This window comes from Somniosus microcephalus, chromosome 13 (assembly GCF_052327205.1).
Source record: "Somniosus microcephalus isolate GS21.2 chromosome 13, FLI_Smic_1.0, whole genome shotgun sequence".
NCBI lineage: Eukaryota > Metazoa > Chordata > Chondrichthyes > Squaliformes > Somniosidae > Somniosus > Somniosus microcephalus.
Window position 1 is genome coordinate 44,424,363 of NC_140999.1, and position 24,339 is coordinate 44,448,701.

Below are 24,339 nucleotides of genomic sequence, written 5' to 3' on the forward strand. Positions count from 1 at the left end.
TCACCATGACATCATATTCCCATGTGGCTATTTGCACCTACAGCTCACCAACCTTATTTACCACACTTTGTGTGTTTACGCACATGCACTGTAAACCTATCTTAGACCTTCTTGCATTCTCTCCAAGTCTGACCCCACCTAATACCGTACTATTTCTTACTCTAGTGCTATCTGTCTCTCCAAATCCATTTTGCACCTTGTTTCTCTTTTCTAATACTACAACCTGGTGCCCATCCCCCCACCAAATTAGTTTAAACCCTCCCCAACAACACTAGCAAACCCCCCAACGAGGATATTCGTCCCGGCTCTTCAGAGGCTGGGACCTCAGACACTTTGTTGGGGCAGAGTAGAGGGAGCGTTACTTTGCATCGAGCCCATGCTGTACCTGACCTGGGAATGGTTGATGCTGACACTGGTTATCTGAAATTGCTCAAGTGTTTCCTTCCCCAGCACCAACATTCCTCACCTTGCTCAGTATAATACCCAAGCTCTGGAGTTCCCTCATGAAGCCTCTCCACCTCTCCTCCTGAAAACCTTAGCTTATGGTCACCCATCCTAATATCTTCTTCTTTGGCTCTGTGTCAATTTTTGTCTGATTACGCTCCTGTGAAGCGCCTTGAGATATTTTCCTCTGTTAAAGGTGTTGTATAAATGTAAGTTATATCAAGGGATATGGAGCAAAGGCAGGTAAATAGAGTTGAGGTACAGATCCGCCATGATCTAATAGAATAGCAGAACAGGCTCGAGGGGATGAATGACCTACTTTCATTCCTATGTCCCCTGGATATCCCAAAGTACTTCACTCCCAGTAAATTAGTTTTGAAGTGCAGTCCCTGTTATGTACATGAACCAGATAATCTGTTTTTGCTGGTGCTGGTTGTGGAAGGAATGTTGACCAGGATACCAAAAGAATTTTAGGCTCTTCTGTGAACAGTGCCAAAAGATCTTTTATACCCAGCTGAACACGTGTCTGGGGCCTTGGTTTCATGTCTGACAGCATTTAAGGCAATCCAGCGCTCCCTCAGTACTGCAGAGTGTTGGCCTACATTGTGGGTTTCAGCTCCAGAGGCACCGGGGACGGATTTGCAGGACTTAGTCCTGGGCTCAGGAGGCGCGAAAGAGTCGCCACGTTGCAGGGAAGAGTACTTCCAATTTAACCACTAGCGGATGAATAATGAACGTATTCCTATGGCATTTCTTTAAATAAAGAGTGGTAGGAATGTGCAACTTGCTACCACAGGAGTAGTTTAGGCGAATAGCATAGATGCATCTAGTATATCACCGCTCCTTCATCATCGCTGGGTCAAAATCCTGGAACTCCCTCCCTAACAGCACTGTGGGAGTACCTTCATCACACGGACTGCAGCGGTTCAAGAAGGCGGCTCACCACCACCTTCTCAAGGGCAATTAGGGATGGGCAATAAATGCTGGCCTTGCCAGCGACGCCCAGATCGCATGAACGAATAACAAAAAGATAAACACATGAGGGAAAAAGGAATAGATGGATGTGCTGATGGGGTTAGATGAAGAGGGGTGGGAGGAGGATCGTGTGGAGCAGAAACACCGGCATAGACCAAATGGGTGAAGCCGACGTCTCACAACTTGAGCCGTCTCTTGGAAATTCCCTCTGTGCCATTCTATTCGCATGGAGAGGTTTACTGTTCGGGCTGCTCCAGCACACTCTCCACTTCATTGTCCTCGTCTGCTATCTGGACACACCTTGGAGTACCATCTTGCCAACCGGAGATGGTGGGGGTCCCCAGTGGAGGCCTCTCTACCCACGAGTCCTCCCCCCCCCTTTTCCATTGGGGATTTGGCATGGAGGATGTGTTGCACAGAGCAGTTTTTAAGTAGATTCACAGACTACCTGTAATTTCTGTGGCCTGGAAGAGTCTGTGTTTTATGTATACTTGGAGTGCGAGAAGTTGCAGCCACTGTTGCACTACTTGAAGGGGCTGCTCCTCAATTTTTGGTTGCACTTCAATCCCATGCTCCTGATCTTTGGTCACGGGGGGGGGGGGGGGGAAGCGGGTAAGTCGGAGGACTGCCTCGTAGGACTGCTCCTGGGCCTGACCAAGGTGTCCATCAACAAGTCCAGGCAGCGGGCAGTCGAGGGGGCTGTTTGGCCTGAATGCCTGCCTCTCTTCAGTGGCTATGTTCGCGTCCAGGTATCCCTGCAGATGGAGCACACGGTACACTTGAGGCCTTCTGTGACGGGAACAACATTTTAATTTGAAGTTTCATTTAAATTATATATAATTTAGTTTATTGGTTGTGCCCCTTTAAGAAGGGCGCACTTGCTATCAGTTGCCAACATTAAAAAGGTAGACCAGATGGGCCGTAGACTTCTTAATATATAATTTCCGCTATTTAAATATCAGCAGTAACTTTCTTAAATGGATCCCACCTCCTTTAAGATAGGGAACGGAGGAAAGTCACACCTTGAACATGCAGTCCACTTTTGGCGCTCTGAAGTCTCGCTGCAGCCCTGGGACCAGCCTGAAGGGTGGCGGAGGAAGCGTGCTAACCGCTGGCTGGGAGCCGGAGGGATCCGTACACGTCGGCGGCTGCGCAGTGAGACGCGCTGACACCTGGCTGGCTGCGATACACGGCGGCTGCGCAGTGAGGCGCGCTGACACCTGGCTGGTTGCGGTATACGGCGGCTGCGCAGTGAGGCGCGCTGGACCCCCTGGCTGCGATGGAGCGGGCCGGGCGCGCGCTGCTGGCCGTTATTTTGATTTGCTGGGTCCACTCGAGCGGCGCGGCCGAGCGCTCGCGCACCGGGGAGTTCGACGTCAGACCCGGGGGCCTGGTGCACTCGCACAGCGAGACTCTGGTAAGCGGTCGCCGGGCGGGCAAGAGAGGCAGCTCTGGAAACGGACACGTAACCGGATTAGCGGGGCCTTCGGGCTGACCGAGAGACACCGGGGAATGGATTCGCAGGCCTGGGGCGGGTCGGAAGGAGCCGCCACGACAGCTTTGTCCACAAAGACTTGAAATGGTGATCAAGCCGAGCCTTGTTTGCTGAGCACGGCAGGCAGCTGGGCCTGTGACTGGAGCCGCGGCCCCGGTTACTTGCGTTACCAGGCAGCGTGTCAGCGATATTCCAGTGAACACAGGCCGCTAAAGAGCAGAGGGGAGGGAAAAAAATCCCTGCAACTGCCCGAAACACTCAGCAGCTGTGCGGGGAGTAGGCGGGCGGTGCAGGGTTACATCCGGAACAGTGCCAGTGTTCCCAACAAGCGCCACCGAGCCTAATCCCACTCCAGGAAGAGCAGGGAGGTGTCGCGTAGTATTGATCAGAAATCGGAGCAGGAGAAGGCCATTCTGCCCCTCGAGCTTGCTCCGCCGTTCAATAAGATCATGGCTGATCTTTGACCTCAACTCCACTTTCCCGCCCATCCCCATAACCCTTGATTCCCCTAGAGTCCAAAAATCTATCTGTTTCAGCCTTGAATATATTCAATGATGATTCAGTATCCATATCCCTCTGGGGTAGAGAGTTCCAAAGATTCACAACCCTTTGTGTGAAGAAATTCCTCCTCATCTCAGTCCTAAATGGCTGACCCCTTGTTCTGAGACACTGACCCCTAGTTCTAGACTCTCCAGCCAAGAGAAACATCCTCCCAGCATCTACATTGTAAAGCCCCTTAAGAATTTTACGTGTTTCAATGAGATCATCCCTCATTCTTCTAAACTCTAGAATATAGGCCTAGTCTACTCAAACTCTCTTCATGGAACAGTCCTTCCATGCCAGGAATCAATCTGGTGAACCTTTGTTCCACTCCCTCGAAGACAAGTATATCCTTCCTTTGGTAAGGAGACTGAAACTGTACACCGTACTCGGATGTGGTCTCACCAAGGCCCTATATAATTGCAGTAAGACTTCCTTACTCTTGTACTCCAATCCTTTTGTAATAAAGGATAACATACCATTCAACAGGCAGGTTGCTGAACCTGTAGGGTTACTTTTCACCTGAAGTGAAAACTTTTATCTTCCCATCACCAATCACATCAATCAGTGTTCACTGTATCGGACAGCCCTGGCAAAATCTCATGCAAGTCCTTTTAACAGGATACTGATGAACACAGAAATGTAGATGTGCAAAGATGAAGCGGGGTATAATTCAACTTAACTAATGGGAGGCACTGCCAGAGTGCGCATGCACTATTGCAGACGGCTGCATGAATTCCTTGGGGAACAGGTGCTGAAAAAGCAGCCAATGATGAGTTTCCAATCTTTTTAGCATTATACTTTGTGAAGAGAGTGATTTCAAATATTTTATTTTGCTAACTAAGTCTGCAGTTTTCTGATTATGAGCTTTGCATTTTATTTTGATTTAAAAATGCACAGATTTGGTTATGGTTATTTTCACCTGTTTTTAACTCCATTTCATGGAAATATAAAGCTAATAGATAATCAGAAGGCCTAAAATAAGTACCTCTTCATGCATTTAAAAAAGCTTCAACATTCTCTTTTTTTTGATAAATCAAATTACTTACATTTGACATAACAACAGAAAACGCTGGAAAAACTCAGCAGGCCAGGCAACATCCGTGGCATTTCCTGCCTTTTTTTCTCAGTTCTGTAGAAGGGTTTCGACCCGAAACGTTGACTCTGTTTCTCTCTCCACGGATGTTGCCTGGCCTGCTGAGTTTTTCCAGCGTTTTCTGTTGTTATTTCGATTTCCAGCATCCACGGTATTTTGCTATCGTACTTACATTTGACACCTGGTTATAGACAGTTATATTGGACTGCAAATTTTGGAAGGTTTCAGCTGACTCTGATGCCGATCCAAATCCTGGCATGGTAATAAAGCTATTCAGATCTCAAGAGTTGTCCTGTTGCTGTAATATTAACCCTGTATAGTTAAAACACTTAAATGGTACTGGGTCAAAATCCAGGAACTCTACCTTTACCACACGGACTGCAGCGATTCAAGACCAAGACTGCCACCTTCTCAAGGGCAACTAGGGATGGGCAATGAATGCCAGTCTTGTCAGTGACGCCCACAGCCCCAGAATCAATAAACAAAATACCATTTTGATTCTATAAAAAAATGTAAACATTTCCTGCCCAGTCTTCCTTTCCTTACTTCTGTCTGTATGTTCTTTTCCATTTTCTTTCTCCTAGTTTTATTTTAACTTTTCCTATTTCTAATTTAACCTAATATATTACATTTTTTTTTCCTTTGTAACTACAGAAACTGGGGGTATTTTCTTTAGAGCAGGGAGGATTAAAATCTAATAGAAGTGTTCAAAATTATAAAGAGTTTTGATTAAGGTCAATTGGAAAAGCTACTTCCACTATTTAGTGAATTGAAACTAGAGAGCAAAAAGTTAAGATCAATGCCAGAAGCATGGAGGGAGAAGTTAGAAGAATTTTTTTACATAAGGTTATTAGGATATGAATTGGCGTACCAGCAACAGTGGTGGAAGCAGCATCCATAATAGCTTTTTAAAGGGAACTGGATAAATATTTGGAAAGGAAAAATGCAACAGTATGGGAAAAGGGGCAGGGGTCTAAGAGAATAGTTCTCAGAGAGTCGCACATGTATGATAGGCTGAAATGGGCTCCTTCTGTGCTGTAATGGACACAATATGGGTGCTTTATGTACCAAACATTCCATGTTAGTAAAATTCTAGCCAAAAATAAGTTTTTAAAATATTAAAGTACTTCTGCCTTATGAATTCAAACATTTGGAGGTAATTTGTAAGGGCCTGCCTGTGGAAGCAAAGTGGTGACAGTGTATCTGTGTTGAAATGGATTCAGAAAAATGAGAATTTTTTTTTATGCTGCGAGTTATGATCTGGAATGCACTGCCTGAAAGGGTGATGGAAGCAGATTCTATCGTAGCTTTCAAAAGGGAATTTGATATATACTTAAAGAAAAAAATTGCAGGGCTATGGGTAAAGAACAGTGGGACAAATTGGATTGCTCTTTCAAAGAACCGACACAGGCACGATGGGACGAATGGCCTCCTTCTCTGCTGTATGATTCTATGAATTGTCAGACTTGTCATAGTGTAGTGTTTCTAGTCCTGTTCAAATATACTGGTCTCCATTTGGCAGGCCAGTTTCAGCTCCTGTAACTTACCTCAGCTATTGCTCTAAAGTTGTGCTTGTAACTTTAAGTTATAACTAAAGATATTCTGGAAACAATTTAAGAAACTGCATTGACAGATATTTGGATGAATATTTCAGCAGTGGTGGGGTGAGTTTGTCTACAGGCAGCATTGTAGAGTACTGTATTATAATGGTGCAGTCCCAGGCACCTGTCACTAGATGAGTTTAATGAGTGGTAGAAGACAAAAAGTATAAAGTGTTGCAGTTTATTCCAGTGGCCCCTTTATAATGCATTCTATATTTTTAATCAAAAATAAATAGGTCTTGCATCTATGGATTTTTGCACCTCTGAGTAACAGTTTTTGTTAAAACGCAAATGGTGGAAATCAGAAATAAAAACAGAAAACGTTTGAAATATCAAAACCGGATCCACCAGCATCTGCAAGGAAAAAAGTTCAGTTAACATTTTGGATGCAGACAGATCAAGTCCTATTCAAGGGTCTGTACCCAAAGTGATAGCTTTCCCTTACTCCTGGACCTTCTGTGCATTTCCAACATTTTCTGGTTGTAGCAACTGTTTAAAAATCTGTACTTTGTACTTTAGAATTAGTCAACTAAGGAAACCATATAATTCAAACTATTAAGTCTGAGGCTGAAAATCACTTTCTAAATGGGTAAGTAGATGTTTGTGAAGGAAAATAGTGTGTTTTTTTTATCATTTGTATTGAGTAAAGTTTATACTATGCAACAAGCATAGGCACGACAAACTGAAAATATACTAGTTTGACACAAAGGGGCCATTAAACACTTCCCCTCCCAACATAGAAGGACAATGAGCACATAAACAGCGTACATTTGTTGCACAAATAGGCATGATATATTTTATACATTGCCTGCTTTTACAGTGTAGTGTAGTATTTCAAAATCTTATTTACTGGGCACTTGATTTGGACGTACCAGTGCTCAGACTAAAGGCAAGGACAAGATTCCAAGTATAGTGGAAGGGCAGTGTATTCTGAACTGTCGGAGCATGCTGAATGCAGGAGGGGAAGGTTGAACTAAATGATATGAAAACATTGAAAAAGGCATTACAAAGTGATTGCCTGGAATACTCTACTTAACATCTGGGTTTAAATTCCTTTGGTTCCAAGGATTCACTGTGAAATGAATATAAGCAGTCTTAACCCAGTTTCTAGATGCAAAAGTGCATAAAATTATCTAAAATTTGGTACAGATGGGTAGTCTTATTCAGAGAGGGCACAAGAATGACTAGTGTTGGAAATAGAGAAATGCACACTTGTGCAGTAGGGGTGCCTTGGCCACAGTGTGAGTAAAAGTTGGGTTAATAATGGAAAAGATGAATCGGAACATGTGAAACTAATGGCTGATCAGGTTCAGTGCTTGACAAAAGAGGCATACTCAGTTGGGCACAGTCACTTTAATGTGCCTCTTCGGACTTCACAGTAAAGATCTTGGGTCAACTTGATAAAAGGTATAATGAGTGAGTCCACTATGAAAAGCTGAGTGGGTTTTCTGCAGCATGCAGAATGCCTGGATCAGAATTTAACCCAGTCTCTCTTTAAAGTTGCATTTTAAGTGTCTGGTATTTGAAATGTTATGAAACTTTTATATTGATGCTTACTGGAGGAAGCACTGCTGAGGAGGAAATTCATAATCTTTGAGTGCCACCGTTATACTTGTGCGTTTCTGGTTCCTGTTGGAGAATCAGTAGAAACAAACCCACATTTTCTGTGTCTCTGACCTATGCTTCCAGTTCCCATTGGAAGATCAGAGTTTGCATTCTTTATTGTGTGCAGTCATAGTAAGAATATGTGTTGGTGTGCAGTGGTACAGGAGCCATATAAAAGTGGTCCCTTGACCCTGCAGAAATTTCCTCGTTGCACATGAACAATTGCGACCTGTCAGTCCCAAATGTTTTCTTTAATAGATTTGGAATGCAGCTAAAGTCAGCCAAGCTGGGTAGCATTAAACTGGGCCCAGCATGGGTCTAGTTTATGCACTGCAAATGAGGCAACTAATTTTAATTAAATAGACCTAATTAAGTTTGTGACAGATCTGAGCAGTAAAGCTTTGTTTAATCTGGCTTCATGTTCATACATCAAGTTTGTAGCTAATTCTTGGTCATAAATGTTTCTGATATTGATGGCGTTTGCTCCATCCCCCCAAAAAAGCTTAGTTCTTGGCTTTGGCACGGTTTTAAGCTGCTGAACCCAAAAGACACTGTTCCAGCACATGCATTTTAAGGGTGATGGGCACATTTTATAACAGCATATTGCGTACATAAATAATTTTGTTGTAGAATCTTATATTGCCATTGGTTGTAATTGTACTTTATAAAAAAAACTGTTCATGAACACAACTCCTGTCGTCATTCCTCTCTTATACATTTTTAAATTTATTTTATTTTTATGGGGCTAAAATAATTCATTTAATGTCTTATATCTCCAAAATGTCTCGGTGCTTCAGATGCAGTGAATTACTTTGAAGTACAGTCACTGTTGTACAGCAAACTGTGTCGGCTATTTTGTGAACAGATTGTTCTCATTAATAAGATGAATGACCAGTTAACCTGTTTCTGTGGAGTTGGCTAGGATGTTAAAATGAGATTAAGTAATGTAACATGCCACTGGCCTAATCTCTAAATTTATCCTCCTTTTACTCTGTCTTTAGAAGAGTGCCCCCGTTGCATGAGTGTGACTCCATTTCTCTTATTTTTTAACACTAGCCATCCTTCTGGCCTTTGAGTGAGACTATCAATTAGTGTTGAGTTTGAGGCTATGTAACAACAATAACTGGATTGTCACTGTCACACTTGTGTGGGACCCTTTCAGCCAACAGGGGAGACTTCTATTTCAGCAGTCACTGCTGGGTTTGAACACGAGTCTAGTGGATGAAAGGCGGAATGTCTAATCCACTGCACGACTAGTACTTCCGTGGAGGGGAAAATTGGAAAGTCAGTCAGCTCTTGTATTCCTCTATTGAGCAGCGGTGGTGAGGTGACTGGGAGAAGATGTCTAGCTTGGGTTTGATATATGAAGTCTCAGGAATAGGAGAGGAAATAACATAACTCCTGCCTCCTTTGTTTGATTAACACAATGTGGAATTTATGTTGATTTAGGAATGGTTTTACTGCAGCATCCTTGGAAAAGTTCTTTGAGTAAGTGTTATGAGTGATTCTTTACAGTAGTACTATTCAGGTCTGGTCCATTAATACTAATAACTGAAAACTTTATTGCATGCTTTGGAAGCAACTAAATGAAATTAGCCACATTCAGATGGCAGGCAGTCTTGTATAAGTAAATCCGTTATAGAATGTCAGTGCAGTCCAGTGGCAGTTAAATTTCATTCATTGTATTGCAGACACTTCCATTTATTTTGCAGTTTTAGCTAGTCAGTCTTTAAATCAAATTTAAAGGAAAAACAACTTGTAGAGAAAATGCTTTGAGTTCACAGCAAGTAGATTAGTAGCTAAGAGAGAAAGGTTGAGGTTCCAGGTATATTTTTCCAGAAAAAGGGAAAGAGAAAGAAACTAGATGACTGCCCAGCTGAAAGAACTAACCTGTAAATAACTTTAAAAATCTTTCTCGGCTGTCTTTCAGGATTTCTTTCCCTCATCAGATACTGAATTCAATTTTTTTTAAAGTAGGTTTAGAAGGCTTCACATACCTTGTTTGTAGATGAATTATTGAGATGAAATCACTTCATAATCTTTTCTGGATATTTTGCTGAATTTTAAGGAGAGTAGATTGCTCCGCATTCTTCCTTCCCCTGTCCAGAACTAACTTGCTCAGACTGCCTGTGTGTTAGTGTGCATCTTGTGCACCTTCTGTACTTGAGCAGTGCAGCAAGATGTCAGAGTCTAAACAATACAACTTTGCATCAAAACTGGGTATTGGACTCCGTGCTAGGACATTTGGAAATCACTCAGCAGCTACAAATGATTATTGGTTCATGAACTTGGATATGTGACCTCCATTTAAAAGCTTAGTTGTTAACTAGGCTTTTTTTTCCTCTCATAAGTGACCTTTTCAAAAAGCAGAACTTTCCATCCTGCTTGATTAACATCATTAAGGAAACCCATACATTACTATGGGCTTGCACCTTGCTGAAATATACAATAAGCATTTAGCTCTAGTGTAAGAAGGGCATTTTAAAGGGCTGAAGGACTAAGATATTGTCAACATTGTGTGCCTTTCCTTCCATAAAATGTTAAAACCTATTTACAGCATCACAAAAAAATTGAACAGTTGTGGCACTTTGTAATGGCATTTCTCATAACATTTTGACTTTTACATTCCTGTGTTTCACTGAGATTGTGAGAATCCTATTTAATTTTTATTTGCACAATATTAAAATAGAAAATCTTGCCATGCGGCCGAAAGAAAATTATTTAATGCTCTTTTGTTTATTTTTCCAAGTTCTTCTGGTTTTGCTCATTCTCTAGCTGAGGGATAGTTAGGCTACTCACTCCCAGATCTCTGCTGTTACTGTCAATTTGGCCAGGAGGTGGTGTGCACAAACAATCTCTTGCTTTTATTCCTGTTCACACAAGCTCTGGCTCTGCTTCCATTTGTCACTTCCTAGCCATCCAGTGCTTTACCCTGCATCCTTTTGTTGGAACAGTTTGCTGGGGACACTACTGAGCTGTGTATTTCTAAAACATCTCTTTTTGAGTGAAAATAGCGTTTCATATCTTGAATTATTTTTTGTATTGTCACAGTACCCCAATTACACTAGGTGTTAAATGAAAAAAATACAGTTGCCAACATTAATTATGTTTAATTATAAAAAGATGGGTTAGGAGGACGTTAAAACCGCATGCAGATATTTAGCACTATACTGTGGAAAATCTCACCAGAATTAGCCCATTTGTGAGGTTCCTGTAATTTTCAATGTGTCTCCTGTGGAGAAATTTTGGAATGTTCCAGTGACAAAAGAATTTTTTTAATTCCATGTTCGTAAATGTTTAAACATTTTGTATGAAGTATCCTTGGGTAGCTATTTTTTATGCGTTGGTCTAGGTTTTCCAATTGTAATGTTGTCGGCATTACAATTGGAAATCCTGGGCCATTGTGTCTTGGAATGAATGGTTTGGGTGACAGGTTAAACATGTGGTTAGATCCAGGGGTAACTCACCATACATTGTCCCACCATTGTCCTTTGACCCTCACCCTTGAAAAGCACCCCTTGCTGCATCAGTGAAATTCCTATTTACCACAGTAACTTGTCTTGTGGCGTTGTGGGCTCCAGTAGACCAAGAAGTAGATATAAATGTCATTTTAGATAGAACTGTAACAGCGGAGGAGTAACTTCACATCAGTCTGGTTGGAATTCTGCCTCAGGTCCCAGAAGTTGAAGAACTATGTTCTGGGTTCCTGCATCATCTCTCTCTAGGTTTGTCTCATTTTTGATATTGCCAGATTGTTCTTTGTTAATTTTCTTTTCTCCTCTCTCTATCCTCCCGTAGGTGGTGACTTTTCTTGGGGTATGGCACCATGGGTGACTTGTCGCTCTGGTAATTCTTCATGTGAGCTGAGTTAATGGGCATTAGTAGATTATTCACCTGGGTGCATAACAGCCAATCACAACCCCGTCCACACATATACAGGGGTGCCTGCATAGAGCTCGGGAATAGGAACCTATTTCAGAATGCTCCGACTGCCACTTCAGTATTGATCTGCTGATTTGGTACAGACCTGGAACCAAATTTGGGATATTAAATTCTGTAAGGCTCCACTGCATATGGACTTTGCTAACTGAGACATTTGGAGAGTTATTTATCAGATTCCGAATGTAATAATTTGGGAATTCTTCTTTTATAATGAGGCTTCATTGTACAGTACCCGTAAAAAATAAACTGAAGCTGTGCAAGGAAAGAAAAAGTGAAATGTCACTATAGACTTGGTGATGAGCTGCAAACCATTTTGTGTTAAGAGAAACAATTTGTGAAGTGACGTATTGTCTGGGCTATCCAATATCTGGGTGGTTTCAGCATTTTTATCTAGTATCTTTAATACAAGTAGAAGTACTTTCAATCTTTAAAGATACCTTCATGTGCCTTGCTGTTAAATTATATGGAGTTGCATTTTTCTCTCTTTTTTCTATGTCAAACTATAATTTTGCATTACCTTGTTTTCCAACTTTAAAAAAAAAACATTTTTTGAAGGTAAAATTGATTTTCGGTTGGATTTTCTCTCCATTTTAAAGAAATTTTCAAATCAGTGCTTATTCGACTTTCCTTCCCTTGAACTATTTGTTTCATTATGACTTCAATTTAATAATTTAGAACTGTACCTGCCTTTGACAAGCAAGGCGGCTACTATTTTACATTACGTTAACCCAGAAAGTTGACTTTTACATTTGTAATGCTGATGATCACTGTTGCTCTGAATATGTGATCCCTTTCCGCTTGCACTTTTTCAAGAACTATTTTCTCTCCTTTATTCCTTTTAAGTATGTAAGGGTTGGGCACCATTTTTTTTACTGGGATGGTAACAGCAGATTTGCTTGCAGACCTTTGGCAGTGCCATTCTGTAACTAGTTGAGAGGAAGTCTGTTCTCTGGCTGGTATAGCTTTCCCAAATGGCATGACTGAAATGGAGAGTCTCCCTTCTTACTGTGGTACAGTTCCACAGGTGCTGGCAGCCCTTTGGTACCTTGATAAATGGCCTTTCCTTAAGTGTGAGGCTAGCCAGGGATGTGGGCAAGCTATTCCATTGAGGCTGAACAATCTAGCTCAATATCCACAGACATGTTATCATCTAGTTGGGGTGGGTAAAGTCATGATCAGGAGAGGGAACCCCAGCTGACTTTATGAAAAAAAAACCCTCATTTCCAGCCTGAAAATAGTGACTAATTATAGTGGCTACACTGCCATAATTGTAATCAATCAAGGTCAGAGATCAGCCATGATCTTATTGAATGGCAGAGCAGGCTCGAAGGGCTGTATGGCCTGCTCCTGCTCCTAATTCTTATGTTCTTAATGCAGCATAGGCTAGCGCTGGAACCTGAGACCATCCTAGTTTGTACAGCTCAGTACCATACCTCATTATGCATTTACAATGGAGCCAGGCCATATCTAGAATACTGTCAAGATTTGGCCCTCTCACAGAGGAGACATAGAGGCACTGGAAAACATTCAGAGGAGGACCATGAAATTTGATGGCCTAGAAATTCGGTTGGTAGCGCCAGCGATTAGTGCCTAAAGAGCCCGAGAATTGGGGCGTTACCCAATTTTCGGGCGGGCGCAGTGAATATAGTGCCACCTCCCATATTGAGTATGATTTTAGCGCCGGCGCTAACTCTTTGCGGGCGCAGGCAGATCATGACGTCATTTCAGTGTGCAACGCCTTTTTTGCGCCCCAGACCGGATATTCGGTGGTGCCTGCAACCTTTCCGCCTGGCGCTATTAGTGACAGTTGGATGGAGCGTTCCCAGGCCCTTCTCAGACTCGGGGGGCGCTATTTAAAGGGGACAGCACTAGTATAAAAGCTGCAGCCATTTGGGCTGGCCAGCCTGACCGTTGCTGGAGAGAGTTGCTGACCTTCTGTTGGACAGTAATTTTCTCATTGAGCCTTCGGAGGCACTGGCACTGGCAGCTTGAGGGCCCGGCTCCCGAGCTGGTGATGCAGCACCTGAAAGCAGGGAGGTGGAAGAGTGGCTTTAGCAAAAGGACAGGTTGGCAGCAAGGGATGCCAGATTGCAGCAAGGCTATGACATGGGTCCACAGTGAGAAAGCATGCTGGCGGGGGGAACAAGTGGAAGGAGACAGTTGTAAAAGGTGAGAACCTTACCATCGCTGTTGGCAATGGGGTCGGTTACAGGACCACTCGGACGTCCTCCAAGAATCTGGTGGACTCTCTCCTCGAGATCCGTGAGAGTGATCACTTGTGGAGGTCCTCGACCGGTGCGAAGCTGGTCTTTGCCAATCCTCGCCAGCATGGACTGCAGGGGAAAGGAGGGGAAGTTATGTTACCTGATGCCCTGAGTGATCATCTCATGCCCCCCGTGGTGCAAGAGCCCTTACATGACGCCCTGAGTCAAATGTGCATGTGTGTGCCCAGAAAGGGCCATGGGTGCTTGCTGGCAGATGGCCAATGGGGCACAGCCACCCTGTAGCCATAAAGTCAGGTGCAAATGAAGGGATGCAGAAGTTTGCAGGAACAACACCCACCCTCATGACCCGAGTGAGGTCGTTGAATTTCTTTCTGCATTGGACAGGGCTCCTGGTCATCATGCTGCTGGAGTTGACCCTCTGGCATACATCCCTCCAAGCTCGTCGGTAGTCCTTATGATTCGGCCTCCTGCCATTGTCTCGGTAGAGAACATCTCGCCGGCGCTCCACTGCGGCCACCAATTGCTCCGGAGCCTCATTGATGAAGCGCTCTGCTCTCTGTCTCACCTTCTCCATCTGGTCCAAGTTTTTATCGCCAGAGAAGGGCCTGCGCTGATTGAGGCCTGCAAGGCACAGAGTGTGGATGCTGAAGCTGACTGACCCCTTTAAGAGCTGGCCGGCGCCTGGAAGTCTCGTGGTCATCGGTAATTGAGAGCACCTGCGCTGAGCCCGTCCGCTTCGATATTGGGTTGTGCCAGAAGTTTAGCGCCTTAGGAGTCCCGTGTAACGCCTGAATTCACGCCTCAATCACCTTATGGGGCGATGCAACCCAATATCGCGCCAGGTGGCGATAAGTTGCGTCTGGCTATAAACTTTGTGCTGCGCCAATTCTAACGCCCCAAGCGGAGCTATACCCAATTTCTAGGCCGATGTCTTGTTTAATGACCTTTGGTTACCAGGTCATGCTTAGAGAGCTGGGGATTTTTACTTAAAAAAAACGTAGACTTCAAGGGGATATGATTGAGATCTTCAAAATTATGAAAGGTTTGGCATTGTGCAAATGGATAGGCTATTTGAGCTAGATATGTTGAGGAGGACTAGGGTACCTAAGTGTAAGTTACAAAAGCATAGAAGTAGGTTAGATGCTAGGAGGTACTTCTCTTTGATCTCTGGATTAAGTTGTCAGCACATGCAGTGAGTCTGGATTCACTGCAAGCATTCAGAAGGGCCTGTCTCAACTATTCCCTGAGATAAGGCATTCCATGCTTGTAACAATTCTACGTAAAGAAATTTCTCCTAACCCCTCCTCACATTTTTAATGACGGTTTTAAATTGATGAGCCATCACTGACTCTAATCGGAGAAAATGGTCTTTCCTTATTCACCCTCTCAAAACCCTTCATAATTTTTTAAAAAAGCCAGTAAGTCTCCTCTTAGCCGCTATGCTTCAATGGAAATAATACCAGAATGTCAAGTCTCTCATCAATTATAATTTCTCATCACTTGTATTGTGGTGGTGAATCTACACTGTGTGCTCTCTGTGGCTTAAATGCTCTTTCTCTACTGGGGCGCCCAAAGCTGAACATAGTGTTATCACTATGGACTAACCGTGTGTCATAATCTCTTTGCTCATGTTCTTATTTATTAGACGTAAATGCTATTGGCCTTTTTTATGGCTTTACCTACATGTTCTTATGAGAAGTTTTGTATTTGCAGCCGTAGATCTCTCTCTCTCTCTCTCTGACATCTTTTAGCATCTATCATTAAGTTTATGCTTCCAAAATGCACCAACTTCTACTTAGCATTAAATTGGATCTGCCACCTATCCATTCTGATAACCTACCTATGTGCCCCCAAAGTCTTTTGCACTCCAAGCTGTCTACAAAATTCCCTACTTTTTTGTTGTCAACAAATGTCATTATTGTACTCCATATGCCCAAGTCCAAATTACTTGCATATATCGAGATTAAAAGTGAGCCCAGCACTGATCCCTGGAGTATGCCACTTCCAGTCATTATCCAATCCGCGCAACATGAATTGACCTAACCATTTAATTTTTTGTCCATACGCCAACTTTCTATCTGCTACTACATTTCCACTTGTCATATGCCTGAATAGCTCCATTGTGACATTTTTCCATTTCCTCTGCTATCCTTCAGAAACCTCTGAGTGAGATAGTAAATTTGGCTTGTCAATGCTGGATTAGTGGGTTTGTGCCTGTGTCGATCAACAACTGGTTTGAGAGTGGCCAAGCTCATTTTACATAGGAGCTTTACAGAGGTAGAATGGGCAGGTTGCATACATTTTAAATTAATGCTTTTTTCCTTATTAAAATCATAGTCACGCCAGGGTCTTTTTCTACAGATCGTTAAGTGCAGCATTGGCTGTGGTGATTATCACTTAAGGTACAGAACTCTTTACATTAGTAAAATACTTCAATTGAAAAAAACCTCAATAGCATTGCTCTCCTCATATTACATTTTCCTTTCTTTTCCCCTTTGGTATTTTGTTGGAGCGAAAAACGTGATTTTGATGTAGAACAGTTAGTAAATTTCAAAATTCTGGATGTATATATGTTAATTAAATTTGGCATTTGGTTCTGCTTACAAACAGCTGGATATGTTCTTTTTTTAAATTGATTTTTTTTAAAAAATGTGAAGTATGGCGAGCGATTACCCTTTTTAATGCAGCAATCCTGCAGCAGTCATGTAAAGAAACGTAACGTCTTCAGTGCATCTCCTAAGCGATGATATGCTCTCTTAACTGCACAGCTCTTTTTTTAGGCAGTTTTGAAATGGTTACATTAAACTACTTGAAGCATACACCGTGTATAGTAGTATTACAGCAGTCCATATCCATCATAGTAAAAGGGCTTCCTCTCATGGGGAATGGATAGTACCTGAGGTAGTTCTTATATTTGAAATGTCAGGGTAAGGGAGATTGATCATCTCAATATAGCTTAGGGAGCAAGTACACCAGGATGAGGGTTTATTTCATCCTGCAAATGGAATATGGTCATTAGGCAGAATAAACTGGGTTAAACAATGATGTCAAGTGCACATAGTATAAAAATTTCACCCATTGTCATGCTTTATTGCCCTGGGTTTCTTTGACTATATTCTCCTTTTGCTTTACATTTTTTTCTTAACTAGTAATTTCTGGTTAAAGCTGAGTGGGTGCCAGGATAGTTACTGAAATTGCTAGAGTCTATAATTAAGGATAGAGTGACTGAACACCTCAAATTTTCCATTGATCAGAGAGCCCCAGCATGGATTTGTGAAAGGTAGGTCATGCCTGACAAACCTGATTTAATTTTTTGAGGAGGCGACTAAAGTAGTGGACAGGGGAATGTCTATGGATGTTATTTATATGGACTTCCAGAAGGCATTTGATAAAGTCCCACATAAGAGACTGTTAACTAAGGTAGAAGCCCATGGAATTGAGGGCAAATTATTGACCTGGTTAGGAAATTGGCCGAGTGGCAGGAGACAGAGTAGGGATAATGGGTAGGTACTCAAATTGGCAGGGTGTGACTAGTGGTGTCCCACAGGGATCTCTGTTGGGGCTTCAACTATTCATAATATTTATTAATGACTTAGATGATGGCAGAAAGTCATATATCCAAATTTGCCGATGACACAAAGATAGGCGGCAGTGTAGATGAAGGGATATCGATAGATTAAGTGAATGGGCAAAACTGTGGTAAATGGATTTCAATGTAAGCAAATGTGAGGTCATCCACTTTGGACCTAAAAAGGGTAGAACAGGGTACTTTCTAAATGGTGAAAAGTTAAAAACAGTGGATGAAAACTTCGATCAGATCACCCCTAAGGTATGGGGGGTCCAGGTACATAAATCATTAAAATGTCATGAACAGGTACAGAAAATAATCAAAAAAGCTAATGGAATGCTGGCCTTTATATCTAGAGGACTAGAGGGGCAGGGGGTAGAAGTTATGCTGGAGCTGTACAAAACCCTGGTTAGACCACACCTGGAGTACTGTGAGCAGTTCTGGGCACCACACCTTAGGAAGGATATATTGACTTTGGAGGGAGTGCAGCGTAGGTTTACCAGAATGATACCTGGACTTCAAGGGATAAGGTACGAGGAGAGATTACACAAATTAGGGTTGTATTCCCTAGAATTTAGACGGTTAAGGGGTGATCTGATCGAAGTTTTCAAGATATTAAGGGGAACAGATAGGGTAGAGAGAAACTATTTCTGCTGGTTGGGGATTCTAGGACTAGGGGGCATAGTCTAAAAATGAGAGCCAAACCTTTCAGGAGTGAAATTAGGAAACACTTCTACACATGCGGTAGTAGAAGTTTGGAACTCTCTTCTGCAAACGGCAATTGTTAATTTCAAATCTGAGATTGATAGCTTTTTGTTAACCAAAGGTACGAAGGAATATGGGCCAAAGGCGGGTATATGCAGTTAGGTCACAGATCAGCCATGCTTTTATTGAATGGTGGAACAGGCTTGAGGGGCTGAATAGCCTACTCCCATTCCTATATCCATGGTAACTTCATTGGTCCTGTTTATGATGGGATATTTTAAGAAATGAAGTGCATCTTCAGTTTTGTAAATTAAATTGTCTTGCAGTTTGTACATCAGAAATTACTCAAACACTTGACAGTACAATTATAAACATGGGTTATATAAACCGAGAATGCTGGAAATACTCAGCAGGTGAGGCAGCATCTGTGGAGAAAGTTAACATTTCAGGTCAGTGACCATTTGCCAGTTCTGACAAAAGTTCACCGACCTGAAACATTAACTGTTTCTCTCCACAGGTGCTGCCTGACCTGACTATTTCCAGCATTTCCTATTTATATTTCAAATTTCCAGCATCCACCGTATTTTGCCTTTGTATAAATATGGTTATTTTGAGCATTATAATGCTAAGTTGAATACTGGTGGCAGTGGTAGAAACAGTTTAAGACGAATTAAGAGCATTGCAGAAGCATATTGACACAACACTAAAGTTTATTAAGTACATTTTTGTTCCCTTTATATAACACTAAAAAGAGTGCATGACAGCAGAAGCAAGGTATTTGAGTGAAACAAAGGGCATGGAGCTACTTTTAATTGAAATCTCATGACTATCCTTAGAAATTAATAAGCTCTAGGTTGACATCACGTCTCACTGTTTATGAAGCACACAGAAAAATTGCAGCACAAAAGATTACAACTGATTTTTTGACAGTCTCTGCAATCTCTAAGGAGAATGCTAAGATTAACATTCTGTGCAAGCTGCCACAAGTACAGTTTAAAAAAAAAAAAAAAAAAAAAAAATCATGTCCTGGTAATAGCAGTATGACACTTGTCTCCTGTTTCTCTGCACTTGCAGCTTTGGAAATGGAGTCTAACCTGTCAATAGTATTCAATCCCATAAGGAAGAGGCAGGCTTTCCAAGGGGAATACTGACTATACTATTAATGCAGTGGAGTCCATTGGGTAACGGAGGCCACAGATTTAAATGAGTTGGCTGATGGCAGCTGCTCTTGTACCTGTAACTATATCTATATCTATATATATAAAAGAGCTCTTCTGTCTGTCCCGATGTCTGTCTGTCTGTTCTCTATACGTTTGAAAGTTAAAGAGCGTACCGACGCGCGCGTCGCCTCAAAAGAAAGCTTGCGATTCCGGACCGGTCATAGGCGTATTTACGTTTCGGCTGGACAAAAACCGCGCCCGCGGTATCTGAAAAACGTTCAGCCTTCTGCTCATTAGCATCTCATTAGCGACCGTGTGACGTCGAGGTCGACCAATCGGACGGCGGGTTCCTTCCTACAGTTGAGTGTCGAGTGACTCGACGATTGACCAATCCTACGCTGACCTGACCGGTCGACCAATCGGTGCGTGTGGGGGCGGGCCTTATCCTTCTGAACTGAGGTGAGTGGCCGCCATCTTGATTTTTCACGATTTTTTTCCCCACACTTTCAGTGTGTTAGGGAAGTAAGGTAAATATTTGAATTATGTGTTAGGGAATTAATTAACAATTTATTTGAGTTTTATATTGTGTTTAGCAACCCCCTCCTCACCCTCGCGCAGGGGGGACTCGGGGCCTGAAGCTCAAAAAATTTCTCTCTCTCTTTCTTCCCTCTCTCTCTCTCCTTCTCCTCTTCCCTCTCTCTCCTTCTCCTCTTCCCTCTCTCCTCTTCCCTCTCTCTCCTCCTCTTCCCTCTCTGTCTCTCTCTACTTCCCCCTCTCAGGTTTCACGGTAGCGCGGGCGGGCCGCCCGAAGTTTCCCGCTCGCTAACGGCCGCCAAGCCGCCCTTGCCTGCTCCCCGCGGGCCGCCTCGCGCCAACCGCGCATGCGCCGCCAGCCCGCAGCGGCCGTCCATCAGCCGCGCGATACGCGGGGGACCTCAGCTCCGGTCCGTCCCGGCCTCATAACCCGACCGCGCCTTAAGCGCTAGGCCCCGCACGGCCGCTATCGCAACGGCACCGGACCTCAGGCGCTAGGCAGGGGGAGCGGACCGGACAGAGGGGAGTGGGGGAACGGGGGAGGGAGAGGAGGGAGAGGAGAGGGCATGACGGGGAGAGGGGGGACACACAGGGGCAGGGAGACCAAGCGCCCCAAAATTGCCCTTGCAACGCGGGGCTCCCCAGCTAGTATATATAAATAAATCGGTACTTCTGTCATTCTGTCTGTCTATCTGTCATTCTGTCTGTTTATCTGTCATTCTGTCTGTCTATCTGTCATTCTGTCTGTCATCGCCTGTGCGTCTGGCGTGCTATGCGCTCGAAAGTTACAGGGCGTACCTACGCGCGCGTTACCTCCAAAGAAAGCTTATGCTTCCGAGACGGTTTTAAGCGTATTTATGTTTCGGCCGGGCTAAAATTGCGCCCGTGGTATCCCAAAAACCTTCAACATTCTGCTCATTAGCATCTCATTATCCGCTCATTAGCGACAGAGTGACCTCGAGCTCGACCAATCGTACGCCGGGTTGCTGGCGTGTGCCGCCGGGCCAATCGGTGCGTGTGTGGCCGGGCTTTATCGTTCTGAACCGAGGTGAGTCACTGCCATCTTGATTCCAAACATTTCCTTTCTTTTTCCCGCTTTCTGCATCTTAAAAAAAAAGCGTTGCGTTTAAAACACATATTGTTTTTAAAAAAAAATGATTTAGAAACGAATTAACTTATCTAATCTCATTAATTTTCCTACCTTTCCCCGTTTTTCCAGGTACGCCTCGAAGCCTCGGCTTCTCCTTCACACCCACGTCCGAGCTAGGCACCTCCCGGCCCCACTCGAAGGCTGGAGGGCCGAGCCTCAGCCCAGCGCCGCTAGGGTGCGCGCGCAGCAGGAGCTGAGACGCGGCGTCTCTGGCTCGGCCGGGGGGCGGGGATTCTGAGCGTCAAGCGTCACCCTGGCAACCGGCCGTCTCGCACAGCCGCAATCGGCGGTCTTCACCTCGGTGGGGGGGGGGGCGCCCTCCCTCCCCACGCCCCTCCCTCCCCCGCTCCCCCCCTTCCCCCCTCCCCCCACTTCCCTTCCCCCCCCTCCCCCTTCCCTTCCCCCCCCTCCCCCTTCCCTTCCCCCCCCTCCCCCTTCCCTTCCCCCCCTCTCCTCCCCCCCTTCCCTTCCCCCCTCTCCTCCCCCTTCCCCTCCCCCCCGCCCTCCCTTCCCCTCCCCCCCGCCCTCCCTTCCCCCCCCCCGCCCTCCCTTCCCCCCCCCGCCCTCCCTTCCCCCCCCGCCCTCCCTTCCCCCCCCCGCCCTCCCTTCCCCCCCCCCGCCCTCCCTTCCCCCCCCGCCCTCCCTTCCCCCCCCGCCCTCCCTTCCCCCCCCGCCCTCCCTTCCCCCCCCGCCCTCCCTTCCCCCCCCGCCCTCCCTTCCCCCCCCGCCCTCCCTTCCCCCCCCGCCCTCCCTTCCCCCCCCCCGCCCTCCCTTCCCCCCCCCGCCCTCCCTTCCCCCCCCGCCCTCCCTTCCCCCCCCCGCCCTCCCTTCCCCCCCCGCCCTCCCTTCCCCCCCCCGCCCTCCCTTCCCCCCCCCGCCCTCCCTTCCCCCCCCCGCCCTCCCTTCCCCCCCCCCCGCCCTCCCTTCCCCCCCCCCGCCCTCCCTTCCCCCCCCCGCCCTCCCTTCCCCCCCCCGCCCTCCCTTCCCCCCCCCGCCCTCCCTTCCCCCCCCCCGCCCTCCCTTCCCCCCCCCCGCCCTCCCTTCCCCCCCCCGCCCTCCCTTCCCCCCCCCGCCCTCCCTTCCCCCCCCCGCCCTCCCTTCCCCCCCCCGCCCTCCCTTCCCCCCCCCGCCCTCCCTTCCCCCCCCCGCCCTCCCTTCCCCCCCCCGCCCTCCCTTCCCCCCCCCGCCCTCCCTTCCCCCCCCCGCCCTCCCTTCCCCCCCCCCCGCCCTCCCTTCCCCCCCCCCGCCCTCCCTTCCCCCCCCCGCCCTCCCTTCCCCCCCCCCGCCCTCCCTTCCCCCCCCCGCCCTCCCTTCCCCCCCCCGCCCTCCCTTCCCCCCCCCGCCCTCCCTTCCCCCCCCCGCCCTCCCTTCCCCCCCCCGCCCTCCCTTCCCCCCCCCGCCCTCCCTTCCCCCCCCCGCCCTCCCTTCCCCCCCCCGCCCTCCCTTCCCCCCCCCGCCCTCCCTTCCCCCCCCCCGCCCTCCCTTCCCCCCCCCCGCCCTCCCTTCCCCCCCCCGCCCTCCCTTCCCCCCCCCGCCCTCCCTTCCCCCCCCCGCCCTCCCTTCCCCCCCCGCCCTCCCTTCCCCCCCCCGCCCTCCCTTCCCCCCCCCGCCCTCCCTTCCCCCCCCGCCCTCCCTTCCCCCCCCCGCCCTCCCTTCCCCCCCCCGCCCTCCCTTCCCCCCCCCGCCCTCCCTTCCCCCCCCCGCCCCTCCCTTCCCCCCCCGCCCTCCCTTCCCCCCCCGCCCTCCCTTCCCCCCCCGCCCTCCCTTCCCCCCCCGCCCTCCCTTCCCCCCCCGCCCTCCCTTCCCCCCCCGCCCTCCCTTCCCCCCCCGCCCTCCCTTCCCCCCCCCCCGCCCTCCCTTCCCCCCCCCCCGCCCTCCCTTCCCCCCCCCCGCCCTCCCTTCCCCCCCCCCGCCCTCCCTTCCCCCCCCCGCCCTCCCTTCCCCCCCCGCCCTCCCTTCCCCCCCCCGCCCTCCCTTCCCCCCCCCGCCCTCCCTTCCCCCCCCTCCGCCCTCCCTTCCCCCCCCCCGCCCTCCCTTCCCCCCCCCGCCCTCCCTTCCCCCCCCCCGCCCTCCCTTCCCCCCCCGCCCTCCCTTCCCCCCCCGCCCTCCCTTCCCCCCCCGCCCTCCCTTCCCCCCCCCGCCCTCCCTTCCCCCCCCCGCCCTCCCTTCCCCCCCCCGCCCTCCCTTCCCCCCCCCGCCCTCCCTTCCCCCCCCCGCCCTCCCTTCCCCCCCCCGCCCTCCCTTCCCCCCCCCCTCCCTCCCTTCCCCCCCCCGCCCTCCCTTTCCCCCCCCCGCCCTCCCTTCCCCCCCCCCGCCCTCCCTTCCCCCCCCCCGCCCTCCCTTCCCCGCCCTCCCTTCCCCCCCCCCCCCCCCCCCGCCCTCACTTCCCGCCCTCCCTTCCCAGTTGTAGAATTCTCGGCTGAGTAAGAAGTTTGTGGATTTAAACTCCATTGTAGGACTTGGACATGTAATGTAGTCTTGACACTTCAGTGCACTACCGAGGGAGCGCTATATTGTTGGAGGCACTATCTTCCAGATGAAACGTTAAGCCGAGGCCCCGTTATCCCGTTCAGCAGGATGGCAGTATTTGAAGAGGAGTTATTATGGTATCCTGGTCAACATTTATCCCTCAACTAACACCAACAAAACAGTTTAACTGATCATTTATCTTAATGCTGTTTGTGGCACCTTGCTGTGCATAAATTGGCTGCTGCATTTGAGTACGTAACAGTGACTACACTTCAAAAGTGATTCACTTGCTGTAAAATGTTTTTGGATGTCCTGAGGATTCAAAATGCACTATATATAAATACATCATTGCCTTTTCTTTAAACTTAATCTCGGTGCCTCTGGGTTTCGGGGGGGCGGGGGGAGAAATCACCTAGGATTCTCACACGATTGCTATTTAGTAATTCCTGCTGGGACGTGTGTGAGAACATCTGATGAGGACGGAACTGGGATCAGCTCTGATGCTCCCTCTGTCAGACTGCCAGTGCTCGCAGGCTAGGCTCATGGTCAGTTGAGCAAGATACCAGAGAGCATTCAGTACCTGAGGAACTGTATCCCAGAAGAGTCAATGCCTTGAGGAAGGGAGGAAAAATTGGCAAGAAAAAGTAATAGGTGGATGGACTAAACCTCACTGACTCAAGTGAAGACCAGCATTACATTTCTGGAAATCTCTGCTTCTCTCTGCAGTTATTATATCCTCTAAATTATGTGTAAAACGATGCTTCCACCATATTTTATGTCGCTGGAAATAAATCCTGATACAGGAAACTTTGTGTTATCCGGAGGCTAAC

The 24,339-nt window shown here is 46.9% G+C and overlaps 1 protein-coding gene across 1 annotated transcript in view; it reads left to right on the plus strand.

The window, feature by feature from the left end:
• The first annotated feature begins 2,515 nt into the window (after positions 1 to 2,515).
• Positions 2,516 to 24,339, plus strand: part of mydgf (myeloid-derived growth factor) — a 62,641-nt gene continuing 40,817 nt past the window's right edge. The window contains exon 1 of the mRNA XM_086004872.1: positions 2,516 to 2,836. Within this exon, the coding sequence (XP_085860998.1) occupies positions 2,699 to 2,836 (138 nt within the window). The 5' untranslated portion in view covers positions 2,516 to 2,698. The remainder of the gene's footprint in view (positions 2,837 to 24,339) is intronic.